The 17134-nt window shown below is 44.3% G+C and overlaps 2 protein-coding genes across 2 annotated transcripts; both read left to right on the top strand.

Annotated features, from left to right (window-relative positions):
- Nucleotides 1-6366: 6366 nt before the first annotated feature.
- LOC125546967 lies at nt 6367-7021 on the top strand. Its single transcript, XM_048711041.1, has 2 exons — nt 6367-6849; nt 6993-7021. Exons 1-2 carry the CDS (start codon nt 6438-6440, stop codon nt 7019-7021), a joined length of 441 nt encoding a protein of 146 aa, XP_048566998.1. The 5' UTR covers nt 6367-6437.
- Nucleotides 7022-8459: 1438 nt separating this feature from the next.
- Nucleotides 8460-9143, top strand: LOC125548729 (protein LIM3-like). The gene is made up of 2 exons (XM_048712275.1): nt 8460-8817; nt 8910-9143. The coding sequence occupies exons 1-2, from the start codon at nt 8523-8525 to the stop codon at nt 8936-8938; spliced, it is 324 nt and encodes a 107-aa protein (XP_048568232.1). The 5' UTR covers nt 8460-8522; the 3' UTR covers nt 8939-9143.
- Nucleotides 9144-17134: the final 7991 nt, after the last annotated feature.

Below are 17134 nucleotides of genomic sequence, written 5' to 3' on the forward strand. Positions count from 1 at the left end.
CCCTCGTATTAGTCTGTGAATGTAGCATTGCTGTTCGTAGCAGGCCTAAAGTTCAGGTGGACCAATATTTTGATGCAACTCAGGCTACTAAACAGGTCAAAACTACACCCCACGGGCATGGATGGACCTAATGCAGGTTACCAAATGCATCTCTAGAATATTAAGTCAATATTAGTATATTCATCGCAAAATATATTTTCATATGATATATATTTGATATTTATAGACACTGATAATTTTTTCCCTAAAAAGTTGGTAAAAATTATGAAGATCGACATTTAAGGCGGACTATTTTCTTAATATAGTACATACGCATGGGCTCATATACATGCATACACTCATCTCTATGAACACAAACACGCACGCCCTACCCTATAAGCACCCTCGAGAGACCGAGCTTGCATATCATTTTAAGATTGATGAAGTCACAAAGGCGCCCAATAGTCGACGGAAACATCTCTCACTAAACGCGCATTGCCGAAAACCCCGAAATAAATGAGAGCATCAGGACTTGAATCTTAGTGGACAGAGGATAAGACTGTCCTCGTAACAATCAAACCACAGGTTAGTTCGCCCAATGCAGACTATATTATGGGACGGAGATAGCATGTAGGAACTTGATATTTCCCTTGTCAATGGATAAGAGCAACTCCAATGCTGAGACTCAGACGGACACGGATTTTGTCCGTTTTTCGTCCATATGGGTCATATGTCCGTCTAGCGGACTTGGGACGGACACGTGATGCATCCAACGCAGAAAAGACCCAAAGCAGACAGGCAAGTGCACATCAACAGCACCACCAAGCGAGCCGGACGACGGGCAGTGCCTCAGCCCAGCGCCGCCGCCGCCGCCGGCCCCAGGGCGCGGGCTCGCCTCCTCCTCTTCCCTTCTTCTTCCTCACCGGATCTGGCACAGAGGAATTGCTCCGCCATGGCCGACGTCCGTGCTCGACCGCCGCAACAGCCCCAGCCCCGGCCTTCAAGCGCGATGGCGAGCACCGCGGCGGCCTACGCCGGTGGCCTCGACGGCGAGCTGGGCGAGCAGGCGCGCGGCGGGCGCGGACGAGGTGGCGCGGCGAGCGGCGATGCGCGCAGGGCGGGCGGCGTGGCGAGCGGGTGGGGCGAGTGGCCGCGGCGAGCTGCGGGGCATGCGGCCGGTAGAGGCGGCCAGACGGGCCGCTCGATGCAGTACAGGAGCTCCACGGCGACCGAAGCTCGTGACGGGGTTGCGGCTGCGGAGGTCTTCCTAGTGAGTGCGACGGGCGGCAGAGATCTCCCCGGTGCGCGGCGATGGGCGGCGGCGGCATGGCCAGTTGTAACGCCCGGATGATCATGCTACAGTAATCCCACATTACTGGTGCCACGTCACCCCAGTTACTGTTGTTAATCTCGCGTAGTTCAAAACCGATTTAAATTCAAATTTGAAATTAAGTCGAACAATAAAAGTTTGCAAACATTGAATAAAAAATGTTCAGTGGGTGCCAAACATTGCACTGGTAATTGTTGTGAAGAAAACTCATTTTTAGAAATTGCATAAATATTTTAAATTGGATTAAAACAGAAAAGGAAAATAAATAAAATAAAAGAAAAAACAGAAAACAAACTAACAAAAATATAAAAGGAGAAACCCCCTCCCACTGGGCTCAGGCCCAGAAGGCCACCAGCCCAACTGGCCCAGCCGGCCGGCCCATCCACCCCACTCCCTCTCCATAACCCCCCACTCCACCGGTCAACCCCACTGACACCCCACTCTCCCCCGTAAAATATCTCCCCCTCTTTCCCCCGATTGGATCGAGATCGAGAGGAGGAAGCCGCCGACGCCGCCCGCCTCTGAACCTCCCCGCTGGATAGGTGCCGTCCCCCTCGTCCTCCTCTCTAAGCCGCTCCCCGCGCCCCATTACCCCGATCCCTGCGAACCCGCCATGAGCTCTCCCTCTCCTTCTCCTCTCTCTCGCGTGTGCACACGCTCACCGTGCCTGACCACGCGTCCTATGCATCTAGGCTCGGCGCCCTGTTGCTCGCCCGCACCCACTGCCGCTGGCTGCCCGCCTGCCTCCCGCGCGCGCCGTTGCCGCACGGGTTGACCCGCCACCACTGCCTGTCGCCCCCTGCGCCGCTTGCGCTCTCGCGCGCCTCGTCCGTGCCACGGCCCCGCACCCTCGTCCCCGCACATGCCCATGGCCGTGCGTGGCCGCCGCTGCCCGTCCCCTGCCGCGGCTCTGCTCTGGCCAAGCCGCCGCACGCCGTCACTTGCTCCCCCCTCCTCGCGAATGCTCCCGCCAGCCCCATGCTTGGCTCGCGTCCGCCGCGCCCGTCGCTGTGAGCCCCGCCTCGCTCGCTCACCGCAGCGCGAACCACCCTTGACCTCCCACGCGGCGGTCTTGCTCATCGTCGTCGCGCTCCGGCGACCACCTCGCCTCGCGTGAGGCCGCAGCGCGCCTGCTGCTGCCTCTGGCGACCCCTCCTACGCCGACTTTCTTCGCCAGAAACGGCTGGCCGGCGAGCCCCGCCCTGGCCGCCGACGCGCTGTGGCGCCCGTGTTTTCCCCCGCCGCGGCCCGGTTCGCCCCTCGTTCGGGCGTCTGCCCCATTAACCGCACCGCCCTGTGCCCGCTAGGCCTCTGGGCCAATGACATGAGGGGCCCACACCCCAGACCGTTTTATAAAAAAAAGAATAATGATAATAATAATAATTAAAGAATTAATTAACTTAATTAATTTTGATTAATTAAACTAAACAATTAATTAATCATGATTATTTAGTCTAGTCAATGACGAACGGGACCCACACGTCAGTTTGACCAGTCAACACCCCTGGTGACTGCTGACGTCATGCTGACATCAGCAAACACTATTCTAGATAATGTTGAATTGAAATAATTAAATAAATCCTAAAAATAATATAAATTTTTTAAAATTAATATAAAGTAAACTGTAGTTCGGATGGAAAAACTCCGTACATGAAAGTTGCTCAGAACGGCAAGACGAATCCGGATACGCAACCCGTTCGTCCGCCACACATCCCTAGCATAGCGAAGACACAACTTTCCCCCTCTGATTCATTTGTCTGAAAACACGAAACACCGGGGATATTTTCCCGGATGTTTCCCCCCTTCACCGGTATCACCTCATACCGCGTTAGGGCACACTTAGCACCGCTACTTGTCATGTCATGCATCGTTATGTATCTGTTTGCATTGTATTCATTGTTTCTTCCCCCTCTTCTCTTCGATAGACTAAGAGACTAACGCCGCTGCTGGTGCCCCGACCGACTACGTTGTTGACGACCCCTACTTGCCAGAGCAACCAGTCAAGCCGCCCCCCCATTGATCATCAGATATCGCCTATTCTTCTCTCTACTGCTTGCATTAGAGTAGTGTGGCATGTTACTGCTTTCCGTTAATCCTATCCTGATGCATAGCATGTCATTGTTGCTACAGTTATTGATACCTTACCTGCAATCATATTTGCTTAGTATAGGATGCTAGTTTATCATTAGTGGCCCTACATTCTTATTTGTCTGCCATGCTATACTATCAGGTCGTGATCACTTGGGAGGTGATCACGGGTATATACTTATACATAATATATGATACTTGTGGTGACTAAAGACGGGTCGGCTCGAAGAGTACCTGCGAGTGATTCACGGATTGGGTCCGAAAGGACATTTGTCCCGACGGCCCTCTGAGTGGATCTTTGTGCGGAGCGACAGGGCAGGTTGAGGCCACCTAGGAGAGAGGTGGGCCTGGCCCTAGTCGGCGTCCGCGGTTAATTCAATCAACACACTTAACGAGATCTGGGTATTTGATTTGAGTCTGGCCACTGGCCTATACGCACTAACCAACTACGCGGGAACAGTTATGGGCACTCGACGTCGTGGTATTAGCGAAGCCTTCGTGACGTCAGCGACTGAGCGGCGTGCGCCGGATTGGACCGTAAGCCTGCTCTTGTATTAAGGGGGCTAGGTCTGCTTCCGGCCTCCCTCGCAACGTGCAGGTGTGCAATGGGCAGTGGGCCCAGACCCCTGCGCCATAGGATTTAGACCGGCGTGCTGACCTATCTGTTGTGCCTAGGTAGGGCTGCGACGTGTTGATCTTCCGAGGTCGGGCATGACCTAGGAAAGTGTGTCCGGCCAAAGGGGATTGAGCGTGTTGGGAAATGTGGTGCACCCCTGTAGGGAAGTTTATCTATTTGAATAGCAGTGTCCCTCGATAAAAGGACGACCCGGAGTTGTGCCTTGACCTTATGACAACTAGAACCGGATACTTAATAAAACAAACCCTTTCAAGTGCCAGATACAACCGGTGATCGCTCTCTCACAGGGCGACCAGGGGAGGATCACCGGGTAGGATTATGCTATGCGATGATACTTGGTGAACTTATCATCTACTCTCATCTACATGCTGCAAGATGGAGGTTGCCAGAAGCATAGTCTTCGATAGGACTAGCTATCCCCCTCTTATTCTACCATTTTGCAGTTCAGTCCACATATATTACCCCTTTCTTTGATACATTGCATATGTAGTGTAGCTCCTTGCTTGCGAGTACTTTGGATGAGTACTCACGATTGCTTTGCTTCCCTTTTCCCCTTTCTATACCCGATTGTTGTGACCAGACGATGGAGTCCAGGAGCCAGACGACACCGTCGACGACGACTCCTACTACACTGGAGATGCCTACTACTACGTGCAGGCCGCTGACGATGATCAGGAGTAGTTTAGGAGGATCCCAGGCAGGAGGCATGCACCTCTTTCGATATGTATCCCTGTTTGTGCTAGCCTTCTTAAGGCAAACTTTTTTACCTATGTCTGTACTCAGATATTGTTGCTTCCGCTGACTCGTCTATAATCGAGCTCTTGTATTCGAGCCCTCGAGACTCCTGGCTTGTAATATGATGTTTGTATGACTTATTTTATTTATAGAGTTGTGTTGTGATATCTTCTCGTGAGTCTCTGATCTTGATCGTACACGTTTGCATGTATGATTAGTGTATGATTGAATCGGGGGTGTCACAAGTTGGTATCAACCCGAGGCCTCGCCGGCGAGGACGACAGAGGAGGCGGAGCCCTCGCCGTCGAGGACGGGAGCTCGTGGCGGCGCTCGGCTGGGTGGGGATCTCGCTGCAGTTCCCGGTCGAGCGGCTCGTGCTGTGTCGCTGACTAGTAGGACCAAGGCGGACACGGGAGGGTAGCAGCGGACGAGAGCGGACAAGAGAAGCGCCCGCTTTTGTCCGTCGTGGACCCATTTGTGGCCCAAATTTGGGCTCAGTTTGGGTCGGGGTGGATGACAAACGGACAGCAGGCGGACATGCGCGTCCGTTTGGATTGCCCCGTTGGGCTAAGTTTTCTGTCTGGATGACCCAAATGGACTTCAATGGGTCGCCCCATTGGAGTTGCCCTAAGGGGATAGTAAAAAAGATTAGAACCAGACGTCCGATCCATAGACACAAACTTACTCCTGAAATTTTGGCTGATTGGGTTTAGATATCAGAAGTTTTTTGAGATTGACGTGATGTGTAGGCAACTATGTATTAATGGCTTGGTGCATCCGCCGTATCCAGGGGTCAGAGATTCACAAATCATTAAAACATGAATCGATCGCCATCGAAATGCCATTGAGAGTGGTGCTGCCAAGTTTGTCACTTTGTTCAGATATCCAGTGTGTAGTGTGCCAAGCCAATGTACGATATCTAGGCACAGCAATTTTTTTGCGAGAATAAGCACAGCATATTTGATGTAGTACAAGTGAAGTTTTCTTGTTCTGTGCTGGGAAAATTGATAGGAAAGCTACACCTGAAAACTTTAGCGAAGGTGTTACTAGACGCCCCGTAAATGTTCAGGATATGCTGTCATCTCGCTCTGGCATCGTTTTGGCTTTAGTTACTGCCTTGCTGAGCATGCACAGAAAACACAATAGCAAATTAGTGTCAGTTCAGAGAAGTACAGATTTTAGTACAAGATGCTTACTTGCACATGGGACGTTCTTCATCTACGAAGAAACAGAGTACTAAAGTTTCGACAAATGTATAGCGCGAACGTTCGCTGCAACATGCCACGGCACGAAGCTACCCTGCACCGTCCGATAGAGTGGTGATGCAGCATGCTTGAAGGTGATGATGATGTCAGGGCTAACGTGCGGCCTGTTACGGCCGTCGCGCCGTAGTAATCTCCAATTTAGTTTTGTCAAATATTGACGGTGCGCTTGAGCTTGGCAAAAACAAGGAATGTGTGAACATGAGCTGGGCCATTAACAAGTACAAAACCAAGGGTAAATCCAAAGCACCCGTCCTTCACCAAACCAAGATCCCGACATATATAAACCCAGCCATCCCATGTCAAACCCACACACGAACCTACAAGAGCCAGCCACCCACCCACTATTTACACAGCAACAGCTACCGCACTCCGCACGTACACGCAAGAACTGAAACTTGGTGCCATGGCAAGGCTCTTTGCTGTGTGCTTGGTTCTGCTCGCCTTCACCATGGCCGTGGCGGCAGATATGGCGCCGATGATGGCCCCGATGGCGGCAGATATGGCGCCGATGATGGCCCCGATGGCGGCAGATATGGCGCCGATGATGGCCCCGATGGCGGCGCCGGCGGCCGACGCGGCCGACTGCAACAGCGACCTGCAGGACCTGGTTGCCAACTGCCAGAACTACGTCATGTTCCCGGCCGAGCCGAAGATACCGCCGTCGCCGGCCTGCTGCGCCGTGATCCAGAGGGCGGACATGCCGTGCCTGTGCGCCAAGGTCACCCCGGCGATCGAGAAGGTCGTCTGCATGGACAAGGTCGTGTTCGTCGCCAAATACTGCAAGAGGCCCTTGCAGCCTGGCTCCAACTGCGGAAGTAAGTGTTAGACCATATGCTGGTTATGATCATTTTTCAAATTTTCCAAATATATGTTGGATCAACTAAAATTTTCTGAAAGTTGGACAAAGGAAATGCCAATATATGTTTTATTATGGTTACTTTTTTCTGTTGTTTTGCAGGCTACCCCGTTCCTGGTGCGTTCGTGTAGTGCAGCATATCTTCTGATTGGATGATCACGAAGTCTGCAGATGCTATTTTCAGTTTTCACCATTATTGTACTAGTGCTTGTGACTTGCATATTTGCTGAGAGATAAGTTGCTGGATTATCACCTAGATAAATCCAGATACTTTATGATAAGTATAAATAAAGTTGACGGCAAATGTATGATTGCCAGTTAAAAAAAGCAGTTGGCTATGTACGTGTACTTGCGTTTCTTTAAAGGGCAGCTTATTTTGTGGGCGTTTGTTTTTTCGAAGAGGATCAAATCTATTATAAAGACTCATGAGAAGTACAAAATACCGGAAATATAATGAAAATTACATCGAAGTCCATGGACCGCCGAACGACCATTGCGCCGCCAAAATGAGCCACCGATGCGCTGATGTTGTCGCTCCCATATCGAAGCCGGCCTGACCTTGTCGATGACAGCTGGGAAGTCTGAGTGCATGTACCCCTAAAGACCAGCGCCCCGAAGCCACAGTCGTCGCTCTTGAATCCTTGAATAGACCTGAAGAATCTGATACCAAATATTGCCGTTGCGTACACACGACAAGAAACGAATCTCACTACCCCGAGGAGTCAAAAATACAAATATGTACTCCACTGTAGAAGTAAATGTTGGACTCTAGTAAGTGCCACACATAAGATACGAGCACATGCCAACTTAGAACGTTTTTTATGGTAAGTTTAGTTATGCGAGGATGGCAATTTTAGTTGGCAAGCATGGCAACTTTGTGCTTCAGTTTATTTTTCGATGGAAACTTGTCGTGTGTCACTGGAATTTGTCATCTTTGCGTGACTGGAATTGCCATCGAATAATGTCAGTTGCCGGAGTGCCACGCACCTGACGTGTGTCACTTATCATTTAGGTAAATATTTGTTGAAATGGATTGATGCTTCAATACACATCATAATAAATGGTCTCATAATTATCTCACAAATATATACTAAACATATAATCAGTGAAATATATGCTGCAAATGCCTTGGTCTGCATTCATAGTTTGCATCAATATGATACATCATACATGTATCCAACCTGGTTGTGCATGGATGTATTCATTAAATAGCTGCCTTTGTTGAGATGGGTCAGTACAACAAACATAAGTGCTCACAATTGACTATAAGACAAACAGAATGGACGATTGAAATTTCTTAGAAAACATTATATTTTGGAACATATATGCAACGCAACAAAGAAACAGAAGTGTAGACACGTGTCTACATAGGAACTAAGTGTTGACACTTGTCAGTGCAACAAACGCATGTGCGTACATCTGTCTACATGAGAAACAGAAGTCGTGACACTTGTCAATCAGCACCACCTACGCCTTGATTGAAATAATTATTTTCCCTCGGGTGAATTCATTCCCATCCATGCGCCTATATAAACCCAAGCATCCAACAGAGGACAACCACACCAAAACAACACAACTCTAGATTTAACATCTAAGAGAGAGGTAGCCAACCGATTACTACTAGTAGTAGTTATGGCAAAACACTTTAGTTTGCTCTTGGTTCTTGCCTTTGTTCTTGTTGTGACGGCTGAAGATTGTACCGTCGACCTAAAAGGGCTAATCCGAGAGTGCAAACCATATGTGATGTTTCCCGCGAGCCCAAAGATAACTCCGTCGAGTGCATGTTGTAGTGCGGTTCAGAAGGTCAATGCACCGTGCATGTGCTCCAAGGTCACCAAGGAGATCGAGAAGGTGGTATGCATGGATAAGGTTGTGTATGTCGCTGATTACTGCAAGAATCCACTCAAACCTGGCTCCGATTGTGGCAGTAAGTGTTATATTTTGAGCCATGTATTACGTACCCCTAATACTTGTCATGAACTATGCATGAAATGCTTTTGTTTTGTAATATTTTCGCAGGTTACCATGTCCCATCTCAAGGACGATAGATGGATGTTTCGTATCTGGTAATCAAAGGAGAAATGTTTATTTAGTTCCTAGGCCTCTATGTTGACTGGATTCCTCTTTTATGATATGTGATAGGTTAAGTTTATGTTGAGTAATTCCTAGGGAATGTGGCCGGTTGTGGGGTGGAAGATCCATCAATGTATGAGTATTAATAAATATTTCTCCTCAAATTACATGCTTCCTCTATTTTGTTTTTGTTTGGTCCTTTTCTGGTTTTGATTCCTTTGAGTGTGAATGGGGATTGAAAACAAGAAAAATAAATCTTTGACAAAAGCTTTTTTCTCTCACTATACGATGATAAGTCCTTTGTGATATTGTACGGTAAGTATATGCTTGCAAATGTTAAAATTCAGAGGTGGAACTTGGACATGTGAAAAATAAACATAGAAGTAAATATTGGCTAAATTGGTTGGTGCTTCTATACACATCATAACAAATGGACTAATATACACTCTAAATATCTCACAAATATATACTAAACGTATAATTAATGATATATATGCTACAAATGCCTTGATCTTTATTAATAGTGTGCATTAATATGATACATGTATCCAGCCTGGATGTGTCTGGATGAATAAATGTGTTAAATAAATAGCTACATTTATTGAGATCGATCAGTACAAAAAAAATAAGTGCTCATAGGTTACTACAAGACAAACCCAATGGACCACTGGTATGGTTGTGAATTGGTGTTGGCGCTACGTGGTGCAACCATTGGTAGGAGCGCTCCATTGCTAGTGTTGATGAAGTGGTGCTGGCACCCCGTGGTATGACCATAGGTATGAGCGGGAGCACTCGGATCATGCGTCATATTACACTTTGGTTGCTCTGTTGAATTTTTGCCCAAAAAGGAAGTAGCTCCAAATGACTTCATTTGATAGGTTGTACATTGGTTTTCTTCCATATGTTCATTCCTGCATATCAGTAGTAACAACAAGTTTTCTTCTTTCACGAAGGATTAGTGTTAGAAAGACGTGAGAAATATCTAAAGCCCTCTGAAAAACATGTCAAAGCCCTCTTATAAAAGTAACAAAATATCGAGCCATTAGTACCCGGTGTTATCCTTTCTGTCCTACGTGTCTGTTTGTGTCTGGGTTTTAATTTCAGTTGGTTATCTGACGTGTTTGCAGCACGCCAGGAGTGGTTGAGGAGCAAAGACCTACGTTCACTTCTGGTATACGAAGAGGTCCCGTGGCAGGCGGGGGTGGTTGATGAATACCTTTGGTGAATAGATAATGGATAGCAGAAAGGTTCCCAACCTCTTTCCCCAAGGAGTGACCCTAAGTTATTGAACCCATGAGAGGAGGCGCAGTTGTGACAATGGTTTCTACCAAGCTTTTGTGGGAGAATTAAATTTCAGTTTTTATACCAGATCGTAATCAAGTTGGAACGAAGAACACTTGTAATAAAAATAGTCATGGGTATGATGGCTTGATTCTTATAACCATATTTTTGTGATCGGGATCAATATGATCTTAATGTGTGCTCTGGAAGACAGTTGTTAAGATGTGCTTGCAACATATCTAAGTGGGGATGTGTCCAAGTTATATCTTGATCGGAATGCGCCCTGCAACAAGAGTCAGTTTTCCAACTGTAGACCTTTCCTTGGCATGGGGCTACCTTGATTATTGATAAAGCAGACAAAAGCATGGGCGTTTAATGACTACACCTCATGTATCCCCAGAGATCCGATCCACGCTACCATACTAAACCATTCTGTCACTGGTGTTCAGAATAGCACTTCACGTTCGCATTGCCTTTAGCCTCCTCGTGGCTCGAACTCCATGATCCTGGGTACCTGCAGGGACAAAGAACGCAAGAGAGACAAGGGACAACTACGATGTAATTTTATTTCACACATACATGATGTTAGTTCAAATTCATTCCATCGACCCCTCAAACAAATACATCAGGTTGCAAGGCTATGCCTCAACCCATGACCTTATCAAATTACTCACACACGGTGATCGGATTGCGAGAAGAAATCAATGAAGAACACATCAAGATGAATGCTTTATTGATAATATGTCTTACAATGGTTGTCGGATGCGATACAAGATTACAAGTATGACTAACTTGGAGGTGGTTTGCTGTGATGATGGTGATGGTGATTGCTACCTCTTGAGCACTGCGTTGGTTTTCCCCGAAGAGGAAGGGATGATGCAGCAAAGTAGCGTAAGTATTTCCCTCAGTTTTGAGAACCAAGGTATCAATCCAGTAGGAGGCTAAGCGCGAGTCCCTCGTACCTGCACAAAACAAATAAATCCTCGCAACCAACACGACAAGGGGTTGTCAATCCCTACACGACCACTTACGAGAGTGAGATCTGATAGATATGATAAGATAATATTTTTGGTATTTTTATGATAAAGATGCAAAGTAAAATAAAAGCAAAGTAAAAAAGCAAAGGAAATAACTAAGTATTGGAAGATTAAGATGATGAAGATAGACCCGGGAGCCATAGGTTTCACGAGTGGCTTCTCTCAAGAGCATAGGTATTTTACGGTGGGTAAACGAATTATTGTTGAGCAATTGACAGAATTAAGCATAGTTATGAGAATATCTAGGTATGATCATGTATATAGGCATCACGTCCGAGACAAGTAGACCGACTCCTGCCTGCATCTACTACTATTACTCCACTCATCGACCGCTATCCAGCATGCATCTAGAGTATTAAGTTCATGAAAACAGAGTAACGACTTAAGCAAGATGACATGATGTAGAGGGATAAACTCATGCAATATGATGAAAACCCCATCTTGTTATCCTCGATGGCAACAATACAATACGTGCCTTGCTGCCCCTACTGTCACTGGGAAAGGACACCGCAAGATTGAACCCAAAGCTAAGCACTTCTCCCATTGCAAGAAAGATCAATCTAGTAGGCCAAACCAAACTGATAATTCAAAGAGACTTGCAAAGATAACCAATCATACATAATATAATTCAGAGAAGATCCAAATATTGTTCATAGATAGACTTGATCATAAACCCACAATTCATCGGTCTCAACAAACACACAGCAAAAAGAAGATTACATCGAATAGATCTCCACAAGAGAAGGGGAGAACATTGTATTGAGATCCAAAAAGAGAGAAGAAGCCATCTAGCTAATAACTATGGACCCGTAGGTCTGAGGTGAACTACTCACACTTCATCAGAGGGGCAATGGTGTTGATGTAGAAGCCCTCCGTGATGGATACCCCCTCTGGCGGAGCTCCGGAACAGGCCCCAAGATGGGATCTTGTGGATACAGAAAGTTGCAGCGATGCAATTAGGGTTTTTGCTCCGTATCTGATCGTTTGGGGGTACGTAGGTATATATAGGAGGAAGGAGTACGTCGGTGGAGCAACATGGGGCCCACGAGGGTGGAGGGCACGCCTGGGGGGTAGGCGCGCCCCCTACCTCGTGGCATCCTCCTTTGTTTCTTGACGTAGGGTCCAAGTCTCCTGGATCATGTTCAGCGAGAAAATCAGGTTCCCGAAGGTTTCATTCCGTTTGGACTCCGTTTGATATTCCTTTTCTCCGAAACCCTAAAATAGGCAAAAAACAGCAATTCTGGGTTGGGCCTCCGGTTAATAGGTTAGTCCCAAAAATAATATAAAAGTGGATAATAAAGCCCAGTAATGTCCAAAACAGTAGATAATATAGCATGCAACAATCAAAAATTATAGATACGTTGGAGACATATCAAGCATCCCCAAGCTTAATTCCTGCTCGTCCTCGAGTAGGTAAATGATAAAAACAGAATTTTTGATGCGGAGTGCTACTTGGCATAATTTTAATGTAATTCTTCTTAATTGTGGTATGAATATTTAGATCCGAAAGATTCAAGATAAAAGTTCATATTGACATAAAAATAATAATACTTCAAGCATACTAACTAAGCAATTATGTCCTCTCAAAATAACATGGCCAAAGAAAGTTCATCCCTACAAAATCATATAGTTTAGTCATGCTCCATTTTCGTCACACAAGAATGCTCTCATCATGCACAACCCCGATGACAAGCCAAGCAATTGTTTCATACTTTAGTAATCTCAAACCTATAAACTTTCACGCAATATATGAGCGCGAGCCATGGATATAGCACTATGGGTGGAATAGAATATAATGAGGGGGTTATGTGGAGAAGACAAAAAGGGAGGAAGTCTCACATCAACGAGGCTAATCAATGGGCTATGGAGATGCCCATCGATTGATGTTAATGCAAGGAGTAGGGATTCCCATGCAACGGATGCATTAGAGCTATAAATGTATGAAAGCTCAACAAAAGAAACTAAGTGGGTGTGCATCCAACTTGCTTGCTCACGAAGACCTAGGGCACTTGAGGAGGCCCATTGTTGGAATATACAAGCCAAGTTCTATAATCAAAAATTCTCACTAGTATATGAAAGTGACAAAACAAGAGACTCTCTATCATGAAGATCATGGTGCTACTTTGAAGCACAAGTGTGGCAAAGGATAGTAGCATTGTCCCTTATATATATATTTTTGGCCTTCCCTTTTTTTATTTAGACTTTCTCTTTTTTGTTTAGGACAAAGTCTATGAATGATGGTCATCACACTTCTATTTACTTACAACTCAAGAATTACAACTCGATACTTAGAACAAGATATGACTCTATATGAATGCCTCCGGCGGTGTACCGGGATATGCAATGAACCAAGAGTGACATGTATGAAAGAATTATGAAAGTCTCTTGCATCCGTTGGAACTTGGCTTGTATAGAACTTGGATTGTATATTCCAACAATGGGCCTCCTCAAGTGCCCTAGGTCTTCCTAAGCAAGCAAGTTGGATGCACACCCACTAGTTTCTTTTGTTGAGCTTTCATACATTTATAGCTCTAGTGCATCCGTTGCATGGCAATCCCTACTCCTTGCATTAACATTTAGGTGTCCTTAGATTACATTGGGGGTTCCATGGGCATCCCCAAGCTTAGGCTCTTGCCACTCCTTGTTCCATAATCCATCAAATCTTTACCCAAAACTTGAAAACTTCACAACACAAAACTTAAAGTAGAAAATCTCGTGAGCTCCGTTAGCGAAAGAAAACAAAAGACCACTTCAAGGTACTGTAATGAACTCATTCTTTATTTATATTGGTGTTAAACCTACTGTATTACAACTTCTCTATGGGTTATAAACTATTTTACTAGCCATAGATTCATCAAAATAAGCAAACAACACACGAAAAACAGAATCTGTCAAGAACAGAACAGTCTGTAGTAATCTGTAGCTAGCGCAAAATATGAAACCCCCAAAATTCTAAAATAAATCACTGGACGTGAGGAATTTATCTATTAACCATCTGCAAAAATAATTAACTAAATAGCACTTTCCAATTAAAAATGGCAGCAGTTCTCGTGAGCGCTAAAGTTTCTGTTTTTTACAGAAAGATTAAAAAGACTTTCCCCAAGTCTTCCCAACGGTTCTACTTGGCACAAACACTAATTAAACATAAAAAACACAACCTAAATAGAGGCTAGATAAATTATTTATTACTAAACAGGAGCAAAAAGCAAGGAATAAAAATAAAATTGGGTTGCCTCCCAACAAGCGCTATCGTTTAACGCCCCTAACTAGGCATAAAAAGCAAGGATAGATCTAGGTATTGCCATCTTTGATAGGCAATCCATAAGTGGCTCTAATAATAGATTCATAAGGTAATTTAATTTTATTTCTAGGAAATTGTTACATGCATTTCCTTAACGGAAATTGGAATCTAATATTTCCTTCCTTCATATCAATAATTGCACCAATCGTTCTAAGGAAAGGTCTACCAAGAATAATAGGACATGAAGGATTGCAATCTATGTCAAGAACAATAAAATCTATGGGTACATAATTCCTATTTGAAAAAATAAGAACATCATTAATTCTTCCCATAGGTTTCTTAATAGTGGAATCCGCAAGGTGCAAGTTTAGAGAGCAATCATCAAAATCACGGAAACCTAACAAATCGCACAAAGTCTTTGGAATCGTGGAAACACTAGCACCCAAATCACATAAAGCATAGAACTCATGATCTTTAATCTTAATTTGAATAGTTGGTTCCCACTCATCATAAAGTTTTCTAGGGATAGAAACTTCTAACTCAAGTTTTTCTTCATAAGATTGCATCAAGGCATCAACGATATGTTTAGTGAACGCTTTATTTTGACTATAAGCGTGAGGAGAATTTAGCATGGATTGCAACAAGGAAATACAATCAATCAAATAGAAATTTTCATAATTAAATTCCTTAAAATCCAAAATAGTGGGTTTAGCAACATCTATGGTTTTAATTTCTTCGATCCCACTTTTATCAATTTTAGCATCAAGATCTAAAAACTTCGAATTTTTGGAACGCCTTCTAGGTAAAGGTGGATCATATTAAGTCCCATCATTATTAAGATTCATATTGCAAAACAAAGATTTAATAGGGGACACATCAATAAATTTTAGATCTCCATCTTTATTTTCATAGGAACTAGAAGAACACACTCTTATAAAGGCATCTTTCTTAGCACGCATCCTAGCGGTTCTTTCTTTGCACTCATCAATGGAAATTCTCATGGCTTTGAGAGACTCATTGATATCATGCCTAGGTGGAATAGATCTAAGTTTCAAAGAATCAACATCAAGAGAAATTATATCAACGTTCCTAGCCAACTCATCAATCTTAAGCAATTTTTCTTCAATCAAAGCATTGAAATTCTTTTGTGAAGTAATAAATTATTTAATATTAGATTCAAAATCAGAGGGCATCTTATTATAATTTCCATAAGAATTGTTGTAGGAATTACCATAATTATTAGAGGGATTACTAGGATAAGGCCTAGGATTAAAATTTCCTCTATACGCGTTGTTACCAAAATTGTTCCTACCAACAAAATTCACATCCATAGATTCATTATTATTCTCAATCAAAGTATACAAGGGCATATCATTAGGATCAGAAGAAACACTTTTACTACCAAATAATTTCATAAGTTCATCCATCTTTCCACTCAAAACATTAATATTTTCTATCGCATGCACCTTTTTATTAGTAGATCTTTCAGTATGACATTGAGAATAATTAACCATAATATTATCTTGGAGTTTAGTAGCTTCTCCTAAAGTGATTTCCATAAAAGTGCCTCCCGCAGCCGAATCTAAAAGATTTCTAGAAGCAAAATTCAATCCGGCATAAAAAATTTGTATAATCATCCACAAATTCAAAGCATGAGTAGGGCAATTACGTATCATTAATTTCATCCTCTCCCAAGCTTGTGCAACATGTTCATGATCAAGTTGATTAAAATTCATAATATTGTTTCTAAGGGAGATGATCTTAGCGGGAGGAAAATACTTAGAGATAAAATCATCTTTGCACTTGTTCCAAGAACCAATACTATTTTTAGGCAAAGACGAAAAGCAAGCTTTAGCACGATCTCTAAGAGAAAAAGTAAATAGCTTCAATTTAACAATACCGTTATCCACATATTTCTTCTTTTGCATATCACACAAATCAACGAAGCTATTTAGATGGGTAGCGGCATCTTCACTAGGAAGGCCGGAAAACGGATCTTTCATGACAAGATTCAGCAAAGCGGCATTAATTTGACAAGATTCAGCATCGGTAAGAGGAGCAATCGGAGTGCTAATAAAATCATTGTTGTTGGTATTGGTAAAGTCACACAATTTAGTGTTATCTTGAGCCATCGTGACAAGCAAGCAATCCAACACACAAGCAAACAAAAAGCAAGCGGGCAAAAAGAGGCAAATAGAGAAAGAGAGGGAGGATAGAGAGAGAGAGCGAATAAAACGGCAAGGGTGAAGTGGGGGAGAGGAAAACGAGAGGCAAATGGAAAATAATGTAATGCGGGGGATAAGGATTGTGATGGGTACTTGGTATATTGACTTTTGCTTAGACTCCCCGGCAACGGCATCAGAAATCCTTCTTGCTACCTCTTGAGCACTGTGTTGGTTTTCCCCGAAGAGGAAGGGATGATGCAGCAAAGTAGCGTAAGTATTTCCCTCAGTTTTGAGAACCAAGGTATCAATCCAGTAGGAGGCTACGCGCGAGTCCCTCGTAACTGCACAAAACAAATAAATCCTCGCAACCAACGCGATAAGGGGTTGTCAATCCCTACACGGCCACTTACGAGAGTGAGATCTGATAGTATGATAAGATAATATTTT

This window comes from Triticum urartu, chromosome 3 (genome assembly GCF_003073215.2).
Source record: "Triticum urartu cultivar G1812 chromosome 3, Tu2.1, whole genome shotgun sequence".
Lineage (NCBI taxonomy): Eukaryota > Viridiplantae > Streptophyta > Magnoliopsida > Poales > Poaceae > Triticum > Triticum urartu.

Excerpts from the sequence above, each read along its gene's own strand:
- LOC125548729 (XM_048712275.1), top strand. The coding sequence starts at position 8,523 with ATGGCAAAACACTTTAGTTTGCTCTTGGTTCTTGCCTTTGTTCTTGTT. Across the intron at positions 8,818-8,909 it reads ACCTGGCTCCGATTGTGGCA|GTTACCATGTCCCATCTCAA; the intron begins GTAAGTGTTATA and ends ATATTTTCGCAG.
- LOC125546967 (XM_048711041.1), top strand. The coding sequence starts at position 6,438 with ATGGCAAGGCTCTTTGCTGTGTGCTTGGTTCTGCTCGCCTTCACCATG. Across the intron at positions 6,850-6,992 it reads GCCTGGCTCCAACTGCGGAA|GCTACCCCGTTCCTGGTGCG; the intron begins GTAAGTGTTAGA and ends GTTGTTTTGCAG.